General features: G+C 40.3%; 1 protein-coding gene across 1 annotated transcript; it reads left to right on the plus strand.

The window, feature by feature from the left end:
• The first annotated feature begins 2193 nt into the window (after positions 1-2193).
• On the plus strand, positions 2194-5204 carry LOC113328436 (putative F-box/LRR-repeat protein 23). The gene is made up of 2 exons (XM_026575552.1): positions 2194-2777; positions 4158-5204. The coding sequence occupies exons 1-2, from the start codon at positions 2353-2355 to the stop codon at positions 4714-4716; spliced, it is 984 nt and encodes a 327-aa protein (XP_026431337.1). The 5' UTR covers positions 2194-2352; the 3' UTR covers positions 4717-5204.
• Positions 5205-26018: the final 20814 nt, after the last annotated feature.

Below are 26018 nucleotides of genomic sequence, written 5' to 3' on the forward strand. Positions count from 1 at the left end.
AGCGTGCAGGCCCAAAAGCGTAACTCGATCGAAAATTTCCAAAAGATCGAGAACTAAAATGAAGATCTGGAGAGATCCAAATACTTTAAAAACACAGATCTACTCATGGATCCGAGACGCCGAAGGTTAAAAGAGATAATCCATCTATTATTCCCCTCTTCAGGGGTATTGGATTTCTTAAATGCCCCAGATCTATTTTGAAAGTTGTTGGCATCGTTAGAGGAATAGTTTTACATGCGATCATTCGAAAATTTTATTTAATTGATCAAAGTTAAAGGGAATACGAAAACTTATAAATCCGACGAAAGCACAGACCGGTAGCGGGATCATCTTGGGGGAAAATCTTTTCAAATCAATCGGGTTAAATACAAAGAAAAGACTTATGAATGAGTCCGAAGATAATCCTTTCGAATGCTTTCAGGTTTCAACGGGAATCTTTTCAAAATAAAGGTTAGATCTAAAGATCATAAATCCGAAGCTAACAGATCTAAAGCGCAGTTTGAAAAGTACTTAGCATAAACTTGAAAAGAATAGATCTTGGTGGTTTGGTTTTAAAATGGTTTAAAATCTAAATCCGATCTGAGGGAAAATCAGATCTGATGAGCTTTTGTTATAAAAAATAATATTTTTGAGAAGACATATGAGAAAGCGATGGAGACATATTCAAGACACTATTTCACATGAAATAGCGCTGAGGGTCTAAGAGAGGGTAAAATCACGGGAAAGATAAATCTTTTACCGGGACAGAGTCCCTGTTTCTAGCGCCAGATTGTGAACACATAAATTACGAAGGCATCCACGTGTTCACAAACAATATTCGCATGAGCCGATAAAACAATACGTGGAATAATGTAAATATAAAACGGCACAGATCACGTTGACTCATCGACTCAGAGTCTTCGGACTCGTCATTGTCTAGTCGTGAGGGATCGATTCAGTTACTCTAATAGTTCCGAAGCATACATCACAAGGCGTAATAATAATAAAAGAAAGTAAGTGCTGAAATGTAAATGAGATAATGATTTACGTGGTCCAGCACTAAGGCCTACATCCACGGGGTTGAGTGTTTCACTATATATGGAGAGATTATAAAGATAGTCGAATGAATTTTAGGTGAATAATGATGCCACGGGGAATAGAAACCATACTTACTCTTCATATTTCTCTTTCCTAAACTCTTTTCTAGTTTTTCTCTCAATTGGTCGACCCCTTCTCTCTTGGTGGAGAGGGGTATTTAATTTATAGGAGTGGTACATGGGGTCCACCGTCAAAGGCCGTTGGAATCTTATCTTCTTGTTCTTTGTGCAGTTCCCGCTGGTATCCTCGCTCTGAACCGATGCCCCCATCGGTTTATGCTTGGTGACGATGAGTCGCCTCTTCATCCTCCACAGGTTGGTCGACACTTATGCTAATCTAGGGTGTTTAATGCGGGTGGTTGGGTCGTCTGCACGCGCCAGATAATTATCTGCTACCCCTGTCACATCCGTGTCAGTTGGACCAACCCTCGCCGTTGATCTTGGATCCTTCTCGAGATGGAATAAAGTGAACCCTTGGGTGTTCTTCAGTGCTTGGCAGTAACCCCTTCCTTCAATGCTCCTCGATTCTCAGCCATCAGATCCATCAGATGATGATCTTATACTGATGAAATGTGTTGCTTGGATATCCACGCGTGACATCATATCTCGATGCTCCAGGCTGTGTGTCCTCCACATGTTTTCTCCAGACACGTGGCGAGTGATGAATTATGTGCATACAGTTTAGTTCCATAAAATATTAGATATTAAATTTTGGACAATCACGGAGTAAATGGATATCCTTTTAAAAAATGGTTGTAACTTTTTTCTTTTTACTACCATCTCTTTTGTGTCTCTTGCATCATATTTTGTTTCTTTCTGTTGGTCTAATTTGACTCGCCTGGATCTTACGGAAATTCCCCGACTCATTTTGGTCTATCTGAAATTAGCAAATGGTTTTAATTTTCTAGAGTGCATGTTCTTGGCCAAATAAATTTTTTGGGTGTACGTCTAATATCAGGCCGAAAAGATAAGCCCGCTAGAATAATTAGCCAGGGTGGACCTCCTTTTGGTGCACGTGAACACCCACACCCACTACCGGAAACACACAACATCCCTACAAGTATCAAATGGCGCGTTATCCAAAAACTTTTAAAACTACCGTAGCTTTGGGATTTTTGAATCCATTTACTTGAAAAAACCACAGATCTAAGACCTCAGCTCCATTTTCACAGCATTTTTCGTAACAGATCCCGATAGAATTATCTAATTTCAATTTATTTTTTCTCTTTTGTGATTTTTCTAACTAGGGTGAGGGGAATTCTTGCGTTTGTGGACGATGCCTCCTAATAAAAAAATTCATCAAAAAAAGAAGAAGAAGAAGCTAGTAATCACGGACAATCAAACTCCCATTTCATCAGAAGAAATCAGAAATTGGGCTGAATTGCCTCCAGATGTTCTCTCTCTTATATTTCTCAAATTAGGCGCAATTGACATCTTACTTAGGGCTCAGCCAGTATGTTCAACCTGGAGAAAAGCATCCAAAGAACCTTCGCTGTTTCGTTCAATAGATACGAGGAATACTTGGGATTCGTTCAAGGTGAGCTTGTATGATACGAGGATTGGATGGGCTTTGTTTCAGAATAACATGTATGATATTGAAACGCTGGTGAAGAAAGCTGTGGATAGGAGCTGTGGCCAGTTGGTTGAGTTCTCTTTGGAACGCTTTTGTAGCGATGAGCTTTTAGCTTATATTGCTGATCAGTAAGTGAATTTTATCTCTTAATTTGTTTTGGAATTATGAATTTCTTGTTGTTCAATTGCATCTTTTGGATGGTTTTTGCTTACATTGTCTGTCTATTGTAACTGCTATGTTAAGTATTTTGTTCCATCCATGGCTTGTTTAAGATAATGGAGTTTCTGCTGAACTATATTGACTGATTTGATATTGTAGAGTTCCTTAGCCATCGATTACTATAATCATTCAGATTGTAGTTATAAAATACTTAGACAAATTTCACATTTCATATGCAAACTTGCAATGTTGAATAACTGCAAGTGGGAGCCCTATATAGGTTGGCAACAAACTATACCGAAACAGTAAACAACAAACACTACCAACTCTCCTAGTTTCTTTTCAGCAATCAAGAACTAACTTGACTACATTTGTTGATTGTACAAGTTTAATGCCTTTGTAGTTAATTGCTCTTTCCACTATTTGTTGTATGTAGAATTCTTCCTACGGTATGTTGATTCTAAAATATTTTCAGATTGAATGTAGAAGAGTTAAGGTAGGTAATAAGGGCTGTTTGAATGCAAGTGTAATCTTCCTCCTGTGGATATTACTCTTGTTTGCTGTGACGGAGCCTCGAGAGGAAATCCTGGGATTGCAGGATATGGCTTTGTTGGCAGAAATAGTGCTGGCAGTTTCCTTAAATCCGAGTCTGGTTGTTTCGGTGTGGCAACAAACTTTCTAGCTGAAGGAGTGTCTGTTATTAAAGCTCTTGAGCAGGCTGCTGAAGTTGGTTTGTTGCATATTGTTTTGCAATCTGATTTGGAAGTTGTGGTTAGTGCTTGTATTTCTGGGAATATTACCTTGGATCTTTATGGCGAGATGCCAGAATCAGCAGATCCTTACTTTGATTGCAGTTTAGACATGGTCTTAGAGAGATAAATTTCTCTGCTGATCTCTTTGCAATAAAGGGAGTCATGTTAAGTCGTGGTCAGTCTGTAAGATATGATTCCAGACCTCAGCTCCAGACTTGAATGGCCTTCTGTAAACTATTTTAGATTTAGCGGACCATTTTATGCTCTTAGAATCATAGGCCAACCTTGGGTTCAAAGATTCTAGTTGCTCCAGTGTGAACTTTATCGGTTGAGTATGCGTTTTTGTTGAATGTACTGCATCACTTTTATTAGTTCTGTAGATAAATCATATTTTAGAGCATGCTTATCCGATGTGCAAGATATTACTCTTGAATATCCATATACCCCTGTTAATGTGAAAAATTCCATCTTGTGATATTATAGTTCATCTAAGTGAAGATTGGCTCAAAAAGTAATTTACCGTCCGAAAGAATTTATTTTGTTGTATGCTTTGCAACATTATTTGGAACTCCTCCATATTAAATTATCTGTTTTCAGGTCTGGTTCCTTACGATGTCTTCGGCTTGTATCTTGCTATCAAGTTGGCGATGATGCATTGATTAATGTGGCCAAGAAAGCTGTCCTGCTGGAGGAACTTGAAATATGCCACTGTTCGTTCTCTGGGGATGTGCCTGATATGCTTGAAACAATTGGGAAATTATGCTGGCAGCTAAAATCATTCCGGCTCAACTGTCGAGGCTACAGGCTGCCACACAGAGATTGTGATGATGAGGCACTAGTCATTGCAGCAAACATGCCTCAGCTGCATCATATTCATCTTTTCGGGAATAAATTGACCAATGTGGGGTTGGGGGCCATTCCCAATGGCTGCCTGCATCTTGAATCTCTTGACCTCCGTCAATGCTTCAACCTTAATCTAGAAGGGGTTCTACTGAAAAGCTGCAAAGAGAGGCTTATAAAACTAAGGCTCCCAAATGACCCCACAGAGGACTATGAGTTTAATGCTGTAAATGTGGATGGTGATGATGATTACGAATCATTTTATCGCTACAGAGTCGTAGATTTAGGTGATGGGAATTACTGCGGCTTCGATTAGTTCCGAAGAGTATCAAATACTATCTTTTGAGTTTTAATCAATGACCGAGTCCATTGTTGTCCTCTGAATGTGATAATCTTTGGATAAATCAGAAGTCGTAGCAGCCGAATCAAATTGAGTATGCTCTAAAAATCAGTGGCGGGATGTTCTGGGCTAAGTAAGTGGGCTGAGTATTGTTCTTAAACCGCGTCAAATTAAGGAGGAGGTGAAGTTTGGATTTTAAGTTCTTAAACAAGGAAACGACGTGTTTCCTACTTCCAGACTCCAGTGTGAAAGTCAGATAGCTACGAAAGCTATATAAACAGGAGCAAACGCATATAAGAGGGGGAGGCCAAAGAATGAGAGCTAGGGGTTTCGTATTGGTCATTTTTCCTTTTCTCTTTAACATTTTCTTAGGTTTTAGCATGCCTATGGATTGCTTGTTTTCTTGTCAGGGTGACAGATGAAAATGCAGACCTTAACTCATATTCATATTGGAAAAGTCTATATCTTGCACAACTAACATAGTCCAGATATAGGACAATTAATCCAGACCTCTGATCATTCCCATCTTTACCCCACTACCAATCTCAATGCTAGAATCATTTCCCTCTTCACCGTTAAGATTATGACACCTATTGTCCAAATTTTGGACTAGCCCGTTGGACTAGCTGTAGCAAGGTCGTTCATATTCTAATACAAAGTACATTTTTTTTTCTTTTCGTGCTTAAGAGTATCTCAATTGATGTGTGCACGTTGAATCATTGATCTTAAACCAAAATAAATTGATAGTTGATTATGGAGATGAATAAAAAATGGAATAGGGCACATACAAAACAATTGCTTCTGGTTAATAGGCAAAGGTGATAAGTTTCATATGCGGGTTATTGGATTCCTAACAGGAAACCATCGTTTCCGAAACCAAGTGCAAGAAATGAAGGTCTGAACAAAGTGAGTGACCTTACTCAAGATAAAGAATGGGATGTTTCTAAATTAAATGTCTGTTTTGATTCTGAATTGGTTAGTATCATAAAACAAATGCATATGTCGGTAGATGACAGAGAAGACCAAGTTGTATCTGGAATCTTACCAAGTATGGTAAATTCACTGTCAAATTATTATATAATAAGTTGAATAACAACTGTAACAACACCTCTAGATGGGCTTTAATCTGGAAGTTAAGAGTTCCACCCTCTATCGAAAAATTTATATGGAAAAAATGGCTCAGGTTATTATATTAAATGGTGAAAGTGGCAGCAATAACATAAACACAATTTGCAAAGTATGTAATAGTGAATCTCTGTATTTTTCTAGAATGTAATTTCGCCAACCCAAGCCCGGAATCAACAACTTGTCATGAACTTCACAATGTCTTATGTGAAACAAAACTCAACAAGCATGAACGGTTATGTTAGAGCATTGCTCGATCGAACTTGCAAGTTTTACTATCTCATGCTTGTTGTCAATGTAAGATGCATAAAATTATATCTTGATTTCTGGTCTACTTAAGTCAAGTCTCTTACTAGGATTAGAGTATGATAGTTGAGTATCATACATTATTGAATAACCCTCGAAGATTCAACTGAATATCAAATGAAGACATTCGAAGAACTTCATCGAGAAAGAGGTATGTAAAGACTGGACCATCCTATTTACTCACGACATTATCATTCTATCTTTACGAGACTAAGTCGTATGATTTTTAGTAGACCTAATATTGCAAGGAAGAAGTTTCAAGTCAAGCTTGTCTAGTTAAATATCCCGAAATATGATTCAAGCAATGGATGTTCATAGATCCTTAGCAATCTTAACTAAGAAGAAATTTTTATTCAAGAACTATTTTTGTTTCAAGTTGATAATTTGGAAATTTTTCAAGTGTTGATGGTGGTTTTTAGCTTAGGGTTAAATCGTAAAACCTTACATATGACATGACGTCACTAGTGCATTTATTGAATCATCCAACATGCCTACGTAAGAATTACCAGGGTACCTTTTTTTTATATATACGTGTGTCATGTTCCACGGCAGAATCCTTAGTATTGACTGACAGCACCTTCGTATATGCCAAACCCTAATTCTCACGCCACCGTGCCAATGGAAAACCATGCCAGCCACGTCACCGCGCCAAGGCATGCCAACCATGCCAGCTGCACCACCGTGCCAATGGCAAACCATGCCAGCCACGTCTCTGCGCCAAGGCATGACAGCATGCCAGCCGCACCATCGTGCCAATGAAAAACCATGCCATCCACGTCTCCTCGCCAAGGCATGCCAGCATGCCAGCCGCACCACCGTGCCAACGTCAAACCATGCCATCCACGTCTCCGCGCCAAGGCATGCCAGCCGCACCACCGTGGCAATGGCAAACCATGCCAGCCACGTCTCTGCGCCAAGGCATGCCAGCTGCACCACCGTGACAATGACAAACCATGACAGCCACGTCTCCGCGCCAAGGCATGCCAGCATGCCAGCCGCACCACCGTGCCAATGGCAAACCATGCCAGCCACGTCTCCGCGCCAAGGCATGCCAGCATGCAAGCCGCACCACCGTGCCAATGACAAACCATGCCAGCCACGTCTCCGCGCCAAGGCATGCCAGCATGCAAGCCGCACTACCGTGCCAACGACAAACCATGTCAGCCACGTCTCCGCACCAAGGCATGCCAACCGCACCACCGTGCCAATGGCAAACCATGCCAGCCACGTTTCCGCGCCAAGTCATGCCAGCATGCCAGCCGCACCACCATGCCAATGGCAAACCATGCCATCCACGTCTCCGCTCCAAGGCACGCCAGCATGCCAGCCGCACCACCATGCCATCCACGTCTCCGAGCCAAGGCATGCCAACCATGCCAGCCACACCACTGTGTCAATGGTATGCCATTCCAGCAACGTCTCCGCGCCAAGGCATTCCAACCATGCCAGCCGCACCACTGGGCCAATAGCATGCCATGCCAGCCACGTCTCCGCGCCAAGGCACGCCAACTATGCCAGCCGCACCACTGTGCCACAGGCATGCCGACCATGCCACATGTGCCTATGGCATGCCGCGCCATCCACCTTGCCACGCCTAAGCCATGCCATTCCGGCCTTCTCACGGCTGCTAAAACGAAGGCGTGCGACAATCAACGGCCACCCTTCCATCTTAGATGCATATCTTAGCCGTCCAAGGTCACTAACCAATGCATGGTAACCTTTGGCCCAACGCCAAAATCCTAATTTTGGCCACGCCTAAACCGAGCCAAGGCATCCGGCCACGCCACATGTGCCAATGGCATGCCAGCCACCTTGCCTCGCCATACCATGACGTCCTTCCCTTTGGGGATGCCAAAACAAAGGCTTGCGACGATCAACGACCATCTTTCCATCTAAGTTGCAAATCTTAGCCGTCCAAGGTCACCAACCAACACATGGTAACCTTTGGCCCAACGCCAAAACTCTAGTTTTGGCCACGCCAAGGCATGTCGGCCATGCTACATGTGCCAATGGCATGCCATCCACCTTGCCGCGCCTAAACCATACCATGCCGGCCTTCCCTTTACAGCTGCCAAAACGAAGGATTGCGACGATCAATGGCCACCTTTCCACCTAAGATACATATCTTAGACTTCCAAGGTTACCAACAAACGTATGGCAACTTTTGGTCCGACACCAAGCCATAGTTTTGGTCACACCCAAACAATGCCAAAACCCTAACTTTTGGCCGCGCCTAAACTATACCATATTAAAGCCATGCAGGCAATGCTTTCATGCCACTGGCTACCAAACGTAGGGTTGCAATAGTCGATGGCTACCTTTGCTCTCAATATGCAAAATCTCGACCGTCGAAGGTCACCACCGAGCCGGCAAGTTTCCCAATCTCAACTTTCCAAACAATAACAACATGCTATATGTTTTCCACGAAAACACTCGAGACATCAACACATGTCACAAACTGGGGGATGCTCATTGGGTATTGGTTTGGCGGTTTACAACGTGCGGCGTACACTACACCCGTTACAGGACAGTGTCATAAGGATGAGGCGGTAAATACAGGGAGTTATGGTGAAACGCTTTCCTTCATTATGGAACATCAATTCCAGGCGTTACCAGTTACCACCTCCTCCCATTTACTCATTTGTTTCCATTCCTTACGAGACTATACTACGTTTCACTTCGACTTGTATAAATAGGTCTTACCTATTTCCACCGAACAACAATTTCAGGTCAGGAGCACACAACACTCAGAAAATATTTGCTAGCTTTCTATATGTTAGCTTCCCACTTTCTGATACAAGTCGTGAAACAACTACTCTTCCAGAATCAACTATTCTGGTCTCAACACTCTCTTCACTTCCCTCCCCAAAACCAACCCTTCTCCTTCACTTTGTGACCGAAGCAAGTCTGGAACGGCCAGTTCTTGGTTTAGGCTGGATTTGTACATATTGATCTCTCGAATCTAAAGTACTCCCTTGCAGTACATTGTTTAGGGTTTAAACTCGTTTCTCACCCACACACCCGAAATTACCAAAACCAGCAGAAACCGTTTTCACCCTCAAACAATTGGCGACCACAGTTGGTGATTGATCTTTCGGTTACGCTGTCAATTTTTAACTCCCGATATCATCGTTCGACTCAGGTCTCAGGACGATAGAGACAAATGATCCGACCAGGGATCAACAACTCAGTTACCAGGCGGCCCAGTTACCAGTCATGACACGAAAAATGGATGACTGGGGACTTCCAAGGTGGTAAAAGCAAACGAGACGCTCAGGGATCGACGACTCGATTATCAGATGATTCAGGGACGACTGAGGATTTTTCCACAATCACGACGACGTTTCCCACAAAACTCGGACTAACACGAAGATCCATTTTTCGTTAGGAGATCCAAAAAAAAAACCGAGTAAGTCTTGCTAGACAAAATACATGGTATACTACTTCAAGTTTTCACAGGAATGATAAGAACCGATAGCCATGTAACGTTTCATCCCATGCCCTCTACTAACACACAACGCTCACGGTTCCATGGCTTTCCTGGATATTTGTATCATTTGCTATCATAACCAAAAACATCATTATTCTAAAAACAGCTTATTCCAAATAATAATCAAAACCATCATGGGTGACAATTTCCTACCAATCCAAAAACCAGAAAAAGCCGAACCATAAACTAGGCGTTTCTTTTCCTTTCAAATAAAAAAAAACTAAGGAAAGGAGGTTCAGAAAAAAATAAAACGCTCAAGGAAAATCACTCAACAATGGCCTGCTATTCTTGGAGAAATCCTCCTTCGTGCTTTCGAGAGCCGCCCGTTTCAGCTTCAGCTCCCTGGACAACCTCTTGATCTCCGCCTCCTGTTGTACGACCTCATCCACTGAAGGACCTTCAACCGTCGTAGCCTGCAACTTTTCGATCTCAGAGAAACCTTCAACAAACCAGGAAACGTTGAACCCATGGTCTACGAACACATCACGATGGAACTTCCAGCTTGCGACCACGTCCTCCGAAACGGTATGGCCAGTCACCTTGCACATGTCGTCGATCGAAGATAAAGCTTCCTCCACACGCTTGACCAGCCAAACCGACTAGTGACCCTTTTTGTTGTGGAGATGTGTTCATACCTTTTCCATATCTTGGTATATAACGTCTCGTATTTGGCTGGCACGCTGAAGCCACCGACCAGCATATGATCTGGATAAGGAACCAGGAATGGAGGAGCACAACAAGGGATTCCTAACTACAATTGCGCCAGCGGACACTGGAGTACTCTCTATTGTCTGAGTCGCGACAACACTTTCATCTCGATCAACCTATGTTTCAAGGTCACCAGGTGCAGCTGCCACGATTGGAGACAAAGCTGTATCTCCACAAGTCTCTGTCTCGGGACCATCTTCAGAAACGGCTTCCCTCTATGATATCATGGATTAGATATTTTCCAAAAAGAAGAGAGAGAGGGAAGAAGGAAAAAAGTATAGGAAACCTACTGATTCGCTTTCAGACCGACTAAAAGAAGATTCAACACTTTTCGGAAGAACTATTCTCGCCGCCACTGGATTCCGAACTTCTTCCTTATCGGATTCCCCTTCACCATGGATAGGTTCAGCATCACCGCCCTTCATCTCGAGAAACGTTGTCTTCTGACTACTTGCAAGTTTGGCGAAGGCGTTCACACTGCTGAGACCCTGAACAAAGCGCCAAGACGTATATTCAGGAATGAAATAAAGATTTACACAATTCAATTAAGACAGCGAGAAGGTGGTGCCTACCCGTATGTTGGGAGAATTGAAAGTCACGAGGGCCGCCGGATCTGCCGAAATCGACCGAAAGACACTTGCACGATTCTTTGATCGCCTCTCCCTCGCTTGGGGGTTGTCCGTATCCGGACTAGGAGACTTGCGTTTAGTTAAAGAAAGATCCCTCAACAATGGATGCTTTGCCAAAATCACAGGAGTGGGCTTAACATGGGTATTCTCCACTACAACTTTCACAAATTTCTGGATGACAAGGAACTCACTCTGCCAGAATGCGTTATACTTGGAGGTAGTCGAAGGATTTCTTTACGAAAACAAGAAAGGGAGACTTTTACCCGACATGAGAACACTAGCTTCAAGAACGGCTGGTAACGAGTCCTCTGGAGATACCGACTGACGAACAAGAGGGACCCCTTGATCGAAACCCATATGCCGAGTTGCTCGATCAATATTGTAAGAGACTGCCTGACACGAGCCTCGAAAGAAAGACGACACATAAACAGACGTACAACTTCGCATGAATACAGCCTCTCCAACGCTCATATTATTTTTGTCAGAGAGCAAAGACATGTTCGGAGCAGGAGCAAAAGTGTTAACCTGAACTATGGAGTCATGCACCGGAGCCCACGGACGAAAGTTGACCGCGTACGAATTGTCGAGGAAGTCAACCAGGTTTGAACCGGCTTTTGGGCGCCTATTCGACCAGTGAAATATCCTCGAACCACCACAAGACTCGGGAAGTGAGGCCAACGTTTTATGAGCGTATCTCTCGAAATGCTCCCATAACCATGCCTGGAGGAAAGTGGCATGAACATACAAGTCCACTTTCATGTAACCATTTGAAGCGCGCGTATCCGCAACCAGATGATCCAAGTGTGTGTACAGAGAACCGATAAACAACCCGCCAACAAGGAGAACGACGCCTTTCGCTAATTTTATGTCAAATTTGATAAGTTATGGCCTTATCTCCTTCTTACCAGAGCCATCATCGAAAATATCTCTGGATAACCAAAGAGCTAAGAATGCAGCGACATGAAGCATACTATTCTTTTGATCCGGTTCCAACTTATCAGGAAACCATTGAGATACCCACCAGCTGTAGAAACACATTGTCTCGTTTTCTTTCCGAATGAACCCTTTCGACTTTACAACCAGAGCGGCACGCGATTCTTCTTCATCTTCTGACAACTTGATATCGAGGTTTCCTGTTATGGGAAGATTCAGCAGAACGACCGCACTTTCTAAGGAGATAGTCATTTCACCCCACCTGCATATGGACGTGTGGGTATCTGGACACCATCTGGAGATGAAAGCAACCAAACCCGGGATATCTTTCCTAATTTGAAGTGCTGCAGAAGCCGTGACAGCATCAATGATTTGTGCTTGGTCAAGCTAGCTCTTACGCAGTCTTGGCTTATCATGAATTGCATCCACTTGTCAAAGGAACACAATGGACTTAAAGGGTTTTTAAGTCAACAGGAGAAGCAGAATACTATTTCCTCTGAAGGAAAAACCGTATTACGTTCCCTGGAGGAACCGACCGAGCCCCTCCTTCACTCTCTGGACCTGTCAGAAGAATCGGCACATGCTTGGGATGATTTCTCCTGGCAGAAAATATCGTGAAAAATTCATCATTCACGTTTGGCTTGGAGTTGCCAACGTCCTTTGGTACGACAGGGCTTTCCTCAGGTGACATCCTAACAAAATTTCCCACGCTGCTTTCGCTATCGAAGTGACTACACTGAAAACAAAACTTAGAGAAGTTACTACAAGGGACACGAAACCTATTTTGTCGTCAATGAAGAATCCATTTCAGGCGCGAGCGAACTTTGTTCTTAAATCGCAAGTCATAACATGCACTACCGAAGAAATGGAGGCCAGCAAACCCTACGTCGCCATGAAAAACTCGCCTCTTACCAAAGTCGTACCGTGTAGCATAAAGTACGCACCCGACTAAGAAGGCGCGCCCCCACCGTGGAGACAATGCACACGGCCACACCTATGAAAAGGAGGAAACCCTAAAAACTAGGTTTTCGCTGGACAAGAATTGGTGGCAGTCTCCTTCCCGTGCATACCTACTTGGCATAATAATTGAGGTGGATAGCATTATCGCGGTGTTCACTCTAAGATATTTCTACAAATTTATGGAAGGTATGCCTACGGCTAGGGTTTACACCAACACAGAAGAACAATATTTCTACAAGTTCATGAAAGGTACACCTATGGCTAGGGTTTGCAACAATACAAAAAAAGAAGAAGAGATTGAAAGAGAAACGCTGGAGTACGTACATGGAATATGCTTGCCCGTTTTACCGCTCTGCTGCTAGCCCAAGGATGTGAGAACAAAGATACAAAATAAAAAAGGAGAGAAAACCCTTTTATAGGCGTGACACTTTTGGAATTTGATTAAGGAAGGGATTTCCCGTTTTAGCCTCGAATGAAAAAAGGCAACCGGACCCGCAATGGCAAACCACATGATGCCAACAGTACGCGTCCAAGCTGAGCAGCGCCAAACGGACACACCACACCAAGCCAGCTGATGTGTTTTCAAAGTTGTTGTAGATAGTGATAAAAGGGTTGTTTTAAGACTTGTGAAGGCAATGAATTTTAGACTTAATAAAAATAAAGCAAATTAATTTTCAAAGAGTGATGTCAAGATTTAAAATGGACTAAGGCTCCGGATTCACTATTACTTCAAGTTGATTGGTTACAAAAATATTTCATAATTATTATCTAGCTCTTTTTCCATTAAATCACTTATTAATCTATAAGGTATCCAAATATTAAATTGTAATCCTTAAGCATGATTTATCAAAGAATTAATTCTAAGCATAAAACATCAAACTGATTTACAACTAATTAAGAAAACCATTTTTATCTCTTTTTTTTATTGATCCAAGTGAATTAAATAAAATAAATAATTAAGAATTTATAAAAAGAATTTACCAATCAAACATGAGTGAATAGCTCCTCCGTCGCCTCAGTCACCAGGTATTTTAGCCGCTCATCATGTTGGAAAACCTCTCAAAATATTTCATTGATGCTCAAAAGTGTTTTACAATAAAGAGAAAGAGAAGTAAATAGTATAAAACAGGATTCTGCGACCCACAGAAGGCGTCCAGAATCAACGACACAAAGATAGTGCTGTTGGTACAATGACTCAGTCGCGGAAAGGAGTGGAAAAGTGTCGCAATAAAACGACAGTTTTTAACGACTTTCCTTCCTCGTCCAATGTTCTTCGTGTTCTTCAGTTCCAGCAGCAGCAAGAACTTCTTCTTCACAGTGCCTAGTTCTTCGATTTTACGTCTCTATTCTCTTCCAAACTCTCCCTAAACTTGCTAGCCCTCCCTTCTCGACATTAGGGACCTATTTATACACAAAATTTCACTCAAATCCTCGTAATAATTCCAAGAATATCCGGCCATTAAAGAAAATATTCCGAAATTTTTTTTCTTTAATTCTCTGATTTGTTACGGATTGTTCCCTGTTTTATCTCTTCTCAGCGTCATCCCTGAGCTGTAGGGATTGTTTCCAGCCAATAGAATCAACCCATGCACGTCTCTTCCATCCAAGAATTCCAAGAATAGAATATTTTTCCTATTTTAGAATATTTTCCTTGATTTGATTCCCACCGGTTATCTAACCAATTTTGACCGAATCCAACACCCATACCAGCTCTATCTAGGCCCTAGAAACAAACCCATTTAATTTGGGCCATTGAATCTTATTGGAACACCTTCAAATCCTCAACCCTAGTCACGGCAGTTCAAGAACAATTTTTCCCGCCAAAATTTGAAACTCAAAAAGGTTGAAGATGATACGCCCCCTATCCTGAACTGGGGTGCGATTAGCAGATGCCTTGGGGGTGACCTGGGGATGCCCCTTAGTAATTAGGTTACTCCTTATCCAATAGTGAGAGTCCGAATAACACTTGTCCTCCGGGTGCCAAAATCAACTTTTCGAGCCGAATTTTCCAAAAATGTTTATTCCCTAAAAATACATAAAAACACAATATTAGTACAAAAATAGAGTTCCAACAATACAGACATTGAGGACAAAGTAGACACAAAAATGTGTCTATCAAATACCCCCAAACCTATTATTTGCTAGTCCTCGAGCAAATCTAATCTAAAATAAAATGACTACACTTAGCACGTGCAGTAAGCCGTTAAACCACTAGGTGGCCCTAGTGGCGGAGTGTTGTCTCCGGAGGGTTTAACATAGGTGTACCCACAAACCTTTACTCCAGACCCTAGCTATCTACAACGAACCTTGGAAGGCACTAAAGAATCTCCTTGGTTGGCATACAATCATTGACTATAGGAGGAAGTACCCTGATGCGAAATTCCAATTGCTGTACACGAGTTTGCACTCAAGCATACTAAAATTCATATAAAGTGACATAGCTCTACTCAGATAGTTGCACTATGGACATCATATTCAGAGTCAAACTAATCATATTGATAGAAAAAGGAGATGGAAATAGAAAAATGTAGATGGTTTTGATGTTAACCAAATGATCTATGTTTCACATATCTGTCTGAAGGCCACTGCCAGAATGAACCTATCCTAATGGACTGAGATACCGGTCTGACTAATATCAACACAACTGGCATATACAAGGGAACCAGTGGTCAATAACTTAAATCTAGATCAACAAACTGGCAAATACAAGGGAACCAGCAGTTGACTACACAGAACAATAACCATTTTTTTTTAACTTAACGGCATGAATAGATCTTTTTGATCCAAGTGCATGCTTCTTGTCAGCAGATTACATGATAGTTCCCGCGGGTCCTGCATTCCACGCTTGCTTAGGCGACGGAAACAGGGAGAACACACGCATATTGCTATCCAAGTGTTAATACTTATTCCGATTGGTCTAACTGGTCCGATCTCTTTTTTTTTTCTTCCAAACTCAGCAGAAAATCTCGGCAAAGAGACTTTCGGAAGTTCGCGGACTAGGTTCGCCGACTGAGTTCGCGGACTTACACGCAAATGAGTTTTTGGAAGATCCCAGCAGAAATTCTCGGTACGAGAACTTCCGTCAGTTTGCGGACTTGGCAAATCCGATTCCTCCGGTTTCTCTCAATCAACAAAGTTCGAAAACTTCGGATTAAGGAATACATGGTTATGTAATCTAAAATCTCATTCCAATCATTGAGACATTCTCAGAGGATGTTATATAGCCGTTATTCATAGACCGTTTCACGTCAGAGCAATTCTCAAAGTAATTGAAACTTTTCATGACTTTCGTCATTAGGTGAAGATAAAATTTATCAAAGCGAAACGCTTTACTAACATATAAATAGGCGAGATATACTTGGCTCGAAATATCAAATGTGTATGATCCAGTCTCTATAGCATACGACTTTTGTCTCATGATAAGTAGGAGATAGAAGAGATAGACTTTTGAGTGATAGATAAGTTCAAGTCTCCACATACCTTTTTGTTGATGAAGTTCCACGGTTCCTTAAGTAGATCTTCTTCGTTGTATGATGAATCGTCATGAAGTCCTTGAGCTCAATTACACTTTTCTATCCTAGTCCGAGACTAGCTATGTAGGCTAGAAATCAAGACTCATAGTTTTGATCACTAACATTGACAAACATGCTTGAGATAACAACGCATGAGAGGTCGACCTAGCTATGCTCTAACAATCTCCCCCTTTGTCAATTTTAGTGACAAAACTATTAATACATATGGAATACAAAAAAGATAAACTTTAGTGGCTCCTATTCCATAGTCTAATCTTCAACGTTCCCTGAAATCTTCGTCCTTCCAAGTACTCCAATAATCCCAAAGGTTGTAAGTTTAGCATCACCGTTGTTGAAGATCCGTAGCTATAACAATGAGAGAAATTGAGTGGTTTCCATCTCGATCATGGAAACCACTCCCCCTTACACAATGATCCGAAAACCATATGTATTTGTAGTGTGAACTACAATATTTCTCCCCCTTTTTGTCAATAAAATTGGCAAAGGTACAAGAACGGGATCATAATGAAATTTCCACAAGATACATTTCATAGACTAAAAGAAAAATACATACCAAATTAATTTAGATGCAATCATAAAGCCGAAGATAAATGCATTCATCAAGGAGTTTTAAGATACAAGATAACCCCTATAAAATTCCACAGCCGCACACCCCGCAAGATATTACCATTAAGCACAAGTTCAAAAGAACTCTCCCCCATTTGATGTCATTCCCGAATGAACAACAAGAGCGATCTTAATTTCGAAAGAAAAGAAGGATTTTTTTTTAATTGGACACCAAAAACCATAGAAATGATTTTCTATATCCAAAACTCAACCAAATTAATCACAAGTAAACCCATGATTAATTCAATTGGAATATGCAACTAAATCAAACCACAAAAGTGATCAATTTAATTGAAAGTGCTCAACATAAGTAAACTTACGGAGCTACAACTAAGGTAATCATACGGAGATGACTAACTTAATCGTTCACATACTCAACATAAGAAAAACCTTACGGAATATACGACTACATCAACCAATAAGACATGATTAGTATAGATGTTCATATACTCAACACAAGAACTTGTGGAATATATGAAAACTCAACTAGACTAATTACAAGAGAACTTATAATTAATCTAATTGGAATGCAAACAACCAAACTAATAATAAAGTAATCAATTTAATTGTCAAAATATTTGCTCGACAAAAGAAGACTTTCGGAGCAAATAACTAAATAACCAATCAAGATGATTAATTTAGTTCAAGAATGCTCAACATATAGCATCTTATGGAACAACCAACAAGGCCAATAAGAATAATCGACTTAGTTGTATCGTGCTCAACATAAGATACACAATGGAGCCTTCACGGTTAAACATAACAAAATGGATCAATGAAGATCAATACCGTGGATAACATACAAGGATCTATTCTATTTTCCATCATAACGACATAATAGACTTTATCCTTGTCAAAAAAAAGATTTTATCCTATTTTCCATTAAATACATGACTGCATAGGCATAACTTTTGTAATTGTCAAAAGTCCATTCGTCATTTCATCAATATGAATACCAATTCATGAACGACTTTACTTTTGACAGCATATGGGACCTTCAAGTTCATGGACGCAAACAATACATATCCCATAGTCAAATTGCAATATTACAAAATCATAAAGATTAATACTGCAATAACAATCTTTTCCCTTAGAAGGTAGAATCAATATTTTTCGCATGGATTTATACCAAGAGTGGTTACCAAAAGCGTATAAAAATATTTCCTTAACAAAGAAGAACATACAAAGTCATTGACGACTATGCACCATAGTTCACATGAGATGATTGTGAACACTCAAGAATATATAGCAATGTGAACTACTACCCATTCTCGAACTTCCTTCTTTGTGATTCACCAACATCACTCTTGTAACAGCCACAAAATATCTTAGAATAGGATTTCTCCAACAATTCCAGTGCCCAAGTCCAAGAGAATAGAACAAGTGCAACGAAACAGAGCAAACACTAAAAAACAAGAGACAGGACAAATACCAATATTAACTCATCCAAATTCAACAATTCTCATCTCCATGTTGAAGGGAATTCAATAAGGAAGAGAATTCAAAAAGAATGAGGTAAATCCGAGTTCGGACAAAGAAGTTACGGCCAAAACAAGTTTACCGAATATCGACGTCAAGTATGCATACGGGTTTGCGAACTTAAACCCCAGGATTTTGATTTTGAATGCTGTTATGCATACTTGGTATGTGTACCATGTAGTCCAAACATCCCGAACTATTAAACCTAAACATTTAAGAACCTTAAACACAGATCAAGTTAGATAGAAATTAACGATAAGCAAGATTATTATAAGTATTCTAAGCAGATAAAAGTACAAATCTTGCTCAAGTTTATAGACATACCTATTTAGATGAATCCAATCGAATTCTACCGCCTTACCGAACATAATCTGTGTGCCCCAATTCTTGTGCTTCCCTCACCGTATACAAAGCAGGGCATTCCTTGGTGAGCATGCACTTCCAACACAATCAAGTTGCATTGGGGTGAACAAAGTCTTGCTCACCACAAGTGACCTTTGGATTATCATGAAAGAGATCACTTTTAGAACCTTTCACATCCAATTCCATTTTTCCAAAAAACTTGTTAAGTTCCAACATCATGGATATTGCCTTTTCCATAGTCATGGAGTTTTCTGGAAGATCATTCCTTTTCACACTCAAAACATCATTGTCTTTCTTCGGTATCCACTTCTGAGTGCGTTTAGGAACAGTCGGAACCTTCTTCCCATCACTCTCTTCTAGAATTCTTGGAAGAGAATTGGATTGACTATTCTTTTGCAAGTTAGTCTTTCTCCAATTGGGAGCATCAGATCTTGTCTTCGTCTTTACGAAGTTATCCTTTTGATAACCATTACGATTATGAACAGGATTCGTACGACGTTTATAGGCAAGTCTAGGTCTATCATAGCACTGATTCCTTTGCCTAAAGGTTGGACAATTATAACCTGTAACGTTAAGAGGATCAGTCTTAACGTATGATCTTGGTTTCAAAACTTCTTGTGATGCCCAAACAAGAACATCATGAAGTTACTCATTCCTTATACGGAAACGACATCTCCTTTCCAGTTGACCTTTATTTCCGCAATAGTGGCAAACATAAGGAATGTTCTTACCTCGCTCCGTGTGTGCTAACTTTGGAGGTTGATAAACTTTTCTCTTTTGAACCTTAACTGCCGGAGAAGGTATTTCACTTTTGCCATCAGGGAAACTTTTTGTTGAGAAGTATCACTAGCCTTGAAAATTTTTACCTCTTTGCTAGTACTTGGAGCATCTATTCCCTTATAGCCCAATCCTCGTGTATCACGATGATTTTTACTTTCTCCTAGCATAGTGGTTAATTTGCTTGAACTAGTATTGAACTTTTTCAAGTCATCTTCCAACATCTTGATTTTATCAAGAGCAACAGCTAAATCAGCCTCAAGGCGTTTTTCTCGAGTGAGATAAGCACTTTCTCTGTCATCAAAGCTTGTTTGCTGGAAGTTAAACCTTGCTTCAGATTCTGCAAGTTTCTTTTCCAACAAAAAGTACTTTTGATAAAGATTATCACATTCAAATGACTTCATACGTAGGTTTTCCTCAGAATCCTCGGTAGAACGATTCGAAAAATAAACACCTGCGTAACATCTTCTCAATTTCTTGTTTTCTAGACAGAGATGAGTCAGAAGAGGTGTGACATGAGAAGTTGTAATCTTCTTCATATTTCATAAATCCTAAAACTTAACATACTCTGAGACTTCCTCATCAACATCTCTATCAATATCTGAATCACCTTCATCAGAAAGTTCATACAACTGTTCTTCTAGGAGAGTTTCCCAATCAACAGTTTTTACATCAACAGAATGTTTGGATATGACAGTTCTCTCAGGTGAATCCAAGCTTTTAGAATTATTTGGTAATTTCTGAACTAGTACGTTATTAGAGATAGACTCGTCCATAATCAGATCGCTACAAACACAGACTTATAAGGTCTTTAACGTGTTTGCCTGCTCTGATACCAATTGAAAAAGCGGGGGTCTAACAACACCACCCAATATTTCGCTTAGAAATATGTATGGACTAACTCCGAAATACTTTGCTAGAGAATCAATTAGACAGTCAGACTCAATCTAGATAAAAGTATCTCAAGGAGTTAATATCTCTCTCTTGATTTGATTTTTACTCAAGCTAAAAACAATAGTGAGTCTTTATCAAATACAAGGAATAACTTGGACGGTACCAAAGACCAATGTCCAAGGATCAATCAATATCAATCAACAACCAAAGGTTGGATTTCCAATTGATGATCACGAACGCACAACCTGTATTATTTCAATTATATAAAATATAATGCGGAAAATAAATAACACAGACACCAGAAGTTTTGTTAACGAGGAAACCGCAAATGCAGAAAAACCCCGGGACCTAGTCCAGATTGAATACACACTGTATTAAGCCGCTACATACACTAGCCTACTACAAGCTAACTTCGGACTGGACTATAGTTGAACCCCAATCAGTCTCCCACCGATCCAAGGAACAGTTGTACTCCTATGCCTCTGATCCCAGCAGGACACTGCGCACTTGATTCCCTTAGCTGATCTCACCCACAACTAAGAGTTGCTGCAACCCAAAATCGCAGACTTAATAATAAACAAATCTGTCTCACACAGAAAAGTCTATCAAAGGATAAATATGTCTCCCACAGATAAACCCTAGGTTTTGTTCCGTCTTAAGATATGAAATCAAGGTGAACATGAACCAATTGATAATCTGATCTTATATTCCCGAAGAACAGCCTAGATTAATCAATCACCTCTCTACAATCCTTCCTGACTACACAGGCAGTTTGTCGAGGAATCATAAACAGTGAGACGAAGATGTTTGTGACTTCTTTATCTTTCCTATCGTATAATTCTCACGATCTCAAGCCAATCAAAGATTGTACTCGGACGTGTGGATGGGGCAAAACGATTTGCTGGTTTTCACGGGATTGAGGAGACGAACGTATGGAGGAGACTCCTTGAACCGAGTGAAATGTTCAACCTCACATAGACGCACTGCAAGAAGAGAGTTCTTTGAATTTGATAGATCAATCTATAATACTCCGGCCTAAACCAAGACAATGGCCGTTCCAGAGTAAATTCGATCACAAGAGAGGATGGGTTGATCTGTAGGAGGGAAGCTGAGAAATGTGTGGAATCAATAGTAATCAAAGATTGTGGGTATGTTATGTATTCTGAATAAGATAAGTTCTGAGTGATTGAAGTTGCTCAGTTGAGAGTAATTGCTCAATTGATGCGGTGTTGATCTCGTGTTGTCTGTGAGACGTGAGATCGTTGTTCTCTTCCTGTCAACCATGATTCAAAGAATTATTTATATTGCTGGAATTGTAGACACCATGATCCCATGAAGTTTGACAGTTGATGGAATTAAAGAGTGGGGAAGTGGAAATCGTGTTTGAAACCAGTTGCTCATCGTGCGGAGACTTGGTCGATTTTCCATCCACTACTTTGTTAACTCCTTCAACTGATTACACGACTTGCTCACATTCCATCGTGTGTAGAACACACGTGCCCTAGACCGCCAGACCAAAACCCTAGTTGATATCCCCCAAGTGACACGATTTATGTCTCGTGAACGTGGAGTCTGCAGGGAAGACGTGTATTTAGTCAGTTGCTGACTTCATGGGACGATGAGTCCATGTATTTGCTGAGTTGAACATGATTTTGCAAAATGTTCTAAAACTCATGAATTGAACGTGTCCGTTGAGATAGAGGTGTAATTCTCACGTTGAGGTGAGCAAGTATTGCTCATTCGATGAATAGTTGAACCAATATTCCTTGGTTTGAGCAAATATTGCTCATCTGAGCAATTGTTGCTCGTCTGATGAATTATTGGTAGCGTGACCAAAATAAAACATTAATTAGTATACTGGTAGTTGAACCGAGCATAATAAATAAGAATACTGATCATGAGATCTTCATAAAGTTATTAGTGTTCGAGTCGGGAATTATGATCCTTGGACTCAGAAACCCTAATTTGATCAATTGGTGACCAATTGATGGTTTATTTGAGAATTAACCATGAAATGAAGGAGGACCGGCTACATGAGACAATGGGTCGATTATGTAGCGTCCATATGCTCGCGTGTGCAAAAAACCAATATCTCTTGAAGATTTGGTGATTTGTTGATCAAATGCTGGTTCAATCGTTTCTCATATAATGCTCGTCTGAGCCTTAGGTGATAAATCCTAATTAATTATGGAGAGGTGAGATACCGACCAAGGGGTCATGAAACCAGCCCTGGATGGTCATGGGATCGAAGGACGATCACTCCATGAAATTCCAAAATTATTTGGAAGAGTTTTGGACCTAATATATGCAATTGCGCAAATTAGGTCAAATCATGAAAATATGCGGGACTGGCTCATTGCGAGCCAAAGAGCCAACCTTGGTCGGTCAAGGTAACATGCTCGCGTCGTCAACATGTCCGTGTCTCAGTCCTGAGAATTTTGATATTTTCTGGCGTGTGTTTGAGCAACCATTTGAGAAAATATGACAAAATCAGGGTTGTGCTGAAACTGAGGAAACTTCATGAGATGAAGGAAAATAATTATAAAATGAAGGAATGATGAAGCGTGGGACCGCTGAGGCCAAGGCATGGTCGTCCGACCAGTGTCCACGGTCCCGTGGTGCTTTTCCTAATTTTATATTATTTTTCATGAATTTATGAAAATATCATGAAATAAAGGAATTTGTTGAAATTAAGGAGTTTCCTTGAAGTGAAGGAGTTTCCATGGGATCAAGGAAGAAAATAATATTAAAATAATCAAAATAAGGGCGTGTGGGACCGTCTAGGGCATGGCTGGCCGGCTTGGGCCCGGTCCCACGAGTTTCCCTAATTCTTATGTATTTTCCGTGTATTTTTCCATGATTTGAAGGAATTTTCCTAATTTGAGAGAAATACCATGAAATCAAGGAGTTTCATGGGAAGAAGGAACTTTAAAATAATAATAATAAAATAAATGGACGTGTGGGACCGGCTAGGGTATGGCCGGCCGGCTGGGTCCTGGTCCCACGAGTTTCCCCAATTTTATATTATTTTTCATGGATTTGTGAAAATACCATGAGATGAATGAGTTTTCATGAGATTAGGGAAATAATAATAAAATAATGAGGAACCAAAAAAGTGTGGGGCCGGACGGGATCAAGGCATGGCCGGTTGGCCAACAATCACGGCCCCATAATATTTTTCCCAATTTTATATTATTTCCTTCATGCGAAGGAAGCACCATGAAACTGAGGAGTTTCCTCAAAACGAAGGATATTTGTTCAAATGAAAGGATTTTCATAAGATCAAGGAAAATAACAAAAAATATGATAAAATATAAAACTGGCGTGGGATTGGCCACGGCACGGCCGCCCGATCGATGAGCCCAATCCCCTGGCACTTTGGTCAATATTTTAATTATTTATTATTTTCTTTCCTATTTTGCATAGGTTCATCGTTTCGTCGTATTTTTAATTACTCGTTCGTGCGGTGATTGTTAGTGTATCATCGTTGAGTACACTTGCACCTTTTGAGCCGGGACTTACTCAGAGGTATCTCAAATGTCCGTGTGTTGAATATTTATTACTAACCCATGGAATTCTGCTGGGAAGAACCATAGATTGAAGTAACGAAATATTGCGAAAATATTTGAATATTTTCGGAAATTCAGTGGATGAATCCAAGAATTTAAGAATAATTAACTGATGGATCTATACAGAAATAATTACTGAAGTGTTCAGTATTCATGAGATATGCCATTGTCCAGCCGAGAGACTACATATCCGCATGTACTCTGAGAGAAAGTATTCTCAATCAGAGATTTGATGAGAGACTCGTGTCTCAATACTCGCGTCTGATTGCTGGATCAGAAGTTAGTATAATTATGGGTTTGCGATTTTAGCCTTTGTCGATGTAGATGGTGGATTTTCGACAAAGGCTAAATGCGTAAACTCATAATTATACGAAGCTCTGATTCAGCAATCAGACGTGAGTATTGAGATACGGGTCTCTCATCGAATTCTCAACGGAGAGTATTTTCTCTCAGAGTACATGTAGATATGTAGTCTCACGACTGGACAACGTCATATCTCATGAATACTGAATACTTTCAGTGATTATTTCTATGTAGCATCACGAGATGGACGGCTCCTAGACAGCTTGCTCTGCTAGTATAGAGCGATAACGTCTTCAGGAACAAACAACAAGTTTACCCTGACTATATAAAGGATATAACTTACCGGCAAGCTCGTATCAGGATAATTAATGCTCCTAGACAGCTTGCTCTGCTAGTATAGAGCCACAAAGTTAATTATTCCTAATTACAATCGCTCCTATTCCATGGTCGAATCCACGATTGGTCCCATGGAATGACAATAACAATTGTTCTGATTCTATGATCGAATCCACAGCTTGATCTCATAGAATAACAATAACTATATTATCTCATTAATCCGATTTCATGATCGAATCCACAACTGGTCTCATAAATGGTAATAGATAAACCTTAATTACTCCGATTCTATGGTCGAATCTACGATCCCATGGAATGGTAATGCTCACTTTATTATTCTGAATTCGTAGTCGAATCCTCAGTTGATCCTATGAATTAATAATAAACATCTAATTACTCAGTTTTGTGAATTATTCTCCATTGAATTCCACAATTAGTAATAAATAATCAACAACCGGGCGTCTGAACTACATCTAAGTGAGCCCGATTCAAATGGTGCAGGTGTATTCAACGATGATACACTAACAGTCACCACACGAACGAGTATTTCAAAAAATACAACGAAACGATGAACCTATGCAAAATAAAGAAGAAAATAATAAATAATTAAAAATATTGACCAGGGTGCTGGGAGCACGGACACACGACCGACCGACCGTGTCGTGGTCAATCCCACGCCAGTTTTATATTTTTAATGCACTTTTATTATTTTCCATGATTTGATGAAAATTCTCTCATTTTATCAAATCTCCTTCATCTTGAGGAAACTCCTCGGTTTCATGGTACTTCCATAAATCCACAAAAATAATATAAAATTGAGGAAATGAGTGTGGGGCATGACCATTGGCCAACCGGCCATGCCTTGGTCCCAACCGGCCCCACACCCACGGTTCCTTATTATTTTATTATTATTATTATTATTTTTTTTTTTATTTTTATTATTATTATTATTATTATTATTATTTTTTATTATAAAAGGAAGCCACTAAGGCATTTATTAATCAAAATCAATATTACAAGAGATGGTGGGTAGCCTATCAACAAGTTGGGCACCAACACCTTTCTGAATAACAATTCCTAGCATATGAAAAAGAGAATTGCCTATCTTAAAGTTGGCATCATGTCCTACCATGCAATTCCTTAATCTCTTCAGGAAAGTTAATAAATCCGTACTAAGCTCGCCAAAAGTGGAGAAAGCCAAAACACCGAATCCATATCCGAGAGAAGTGCAAACATCTAAGTATTTAGTGTTCTTGCGAGTAATTAT

This window comes from Papaver somniferum, chromosome 1 (assembly GCF_003573695.1).
Source record: "Papaver somniferum cultivar HN1 chromosome 1, ASM357369v1, whole genome shotgun sequence".
NCBI classification, from domain to species: Eukaryota; Viridiplantae; Streptophyta; class Magnoliopsida; order Ranunculales; family Papaveraceae; genus Papaver; species Papaver somniferum.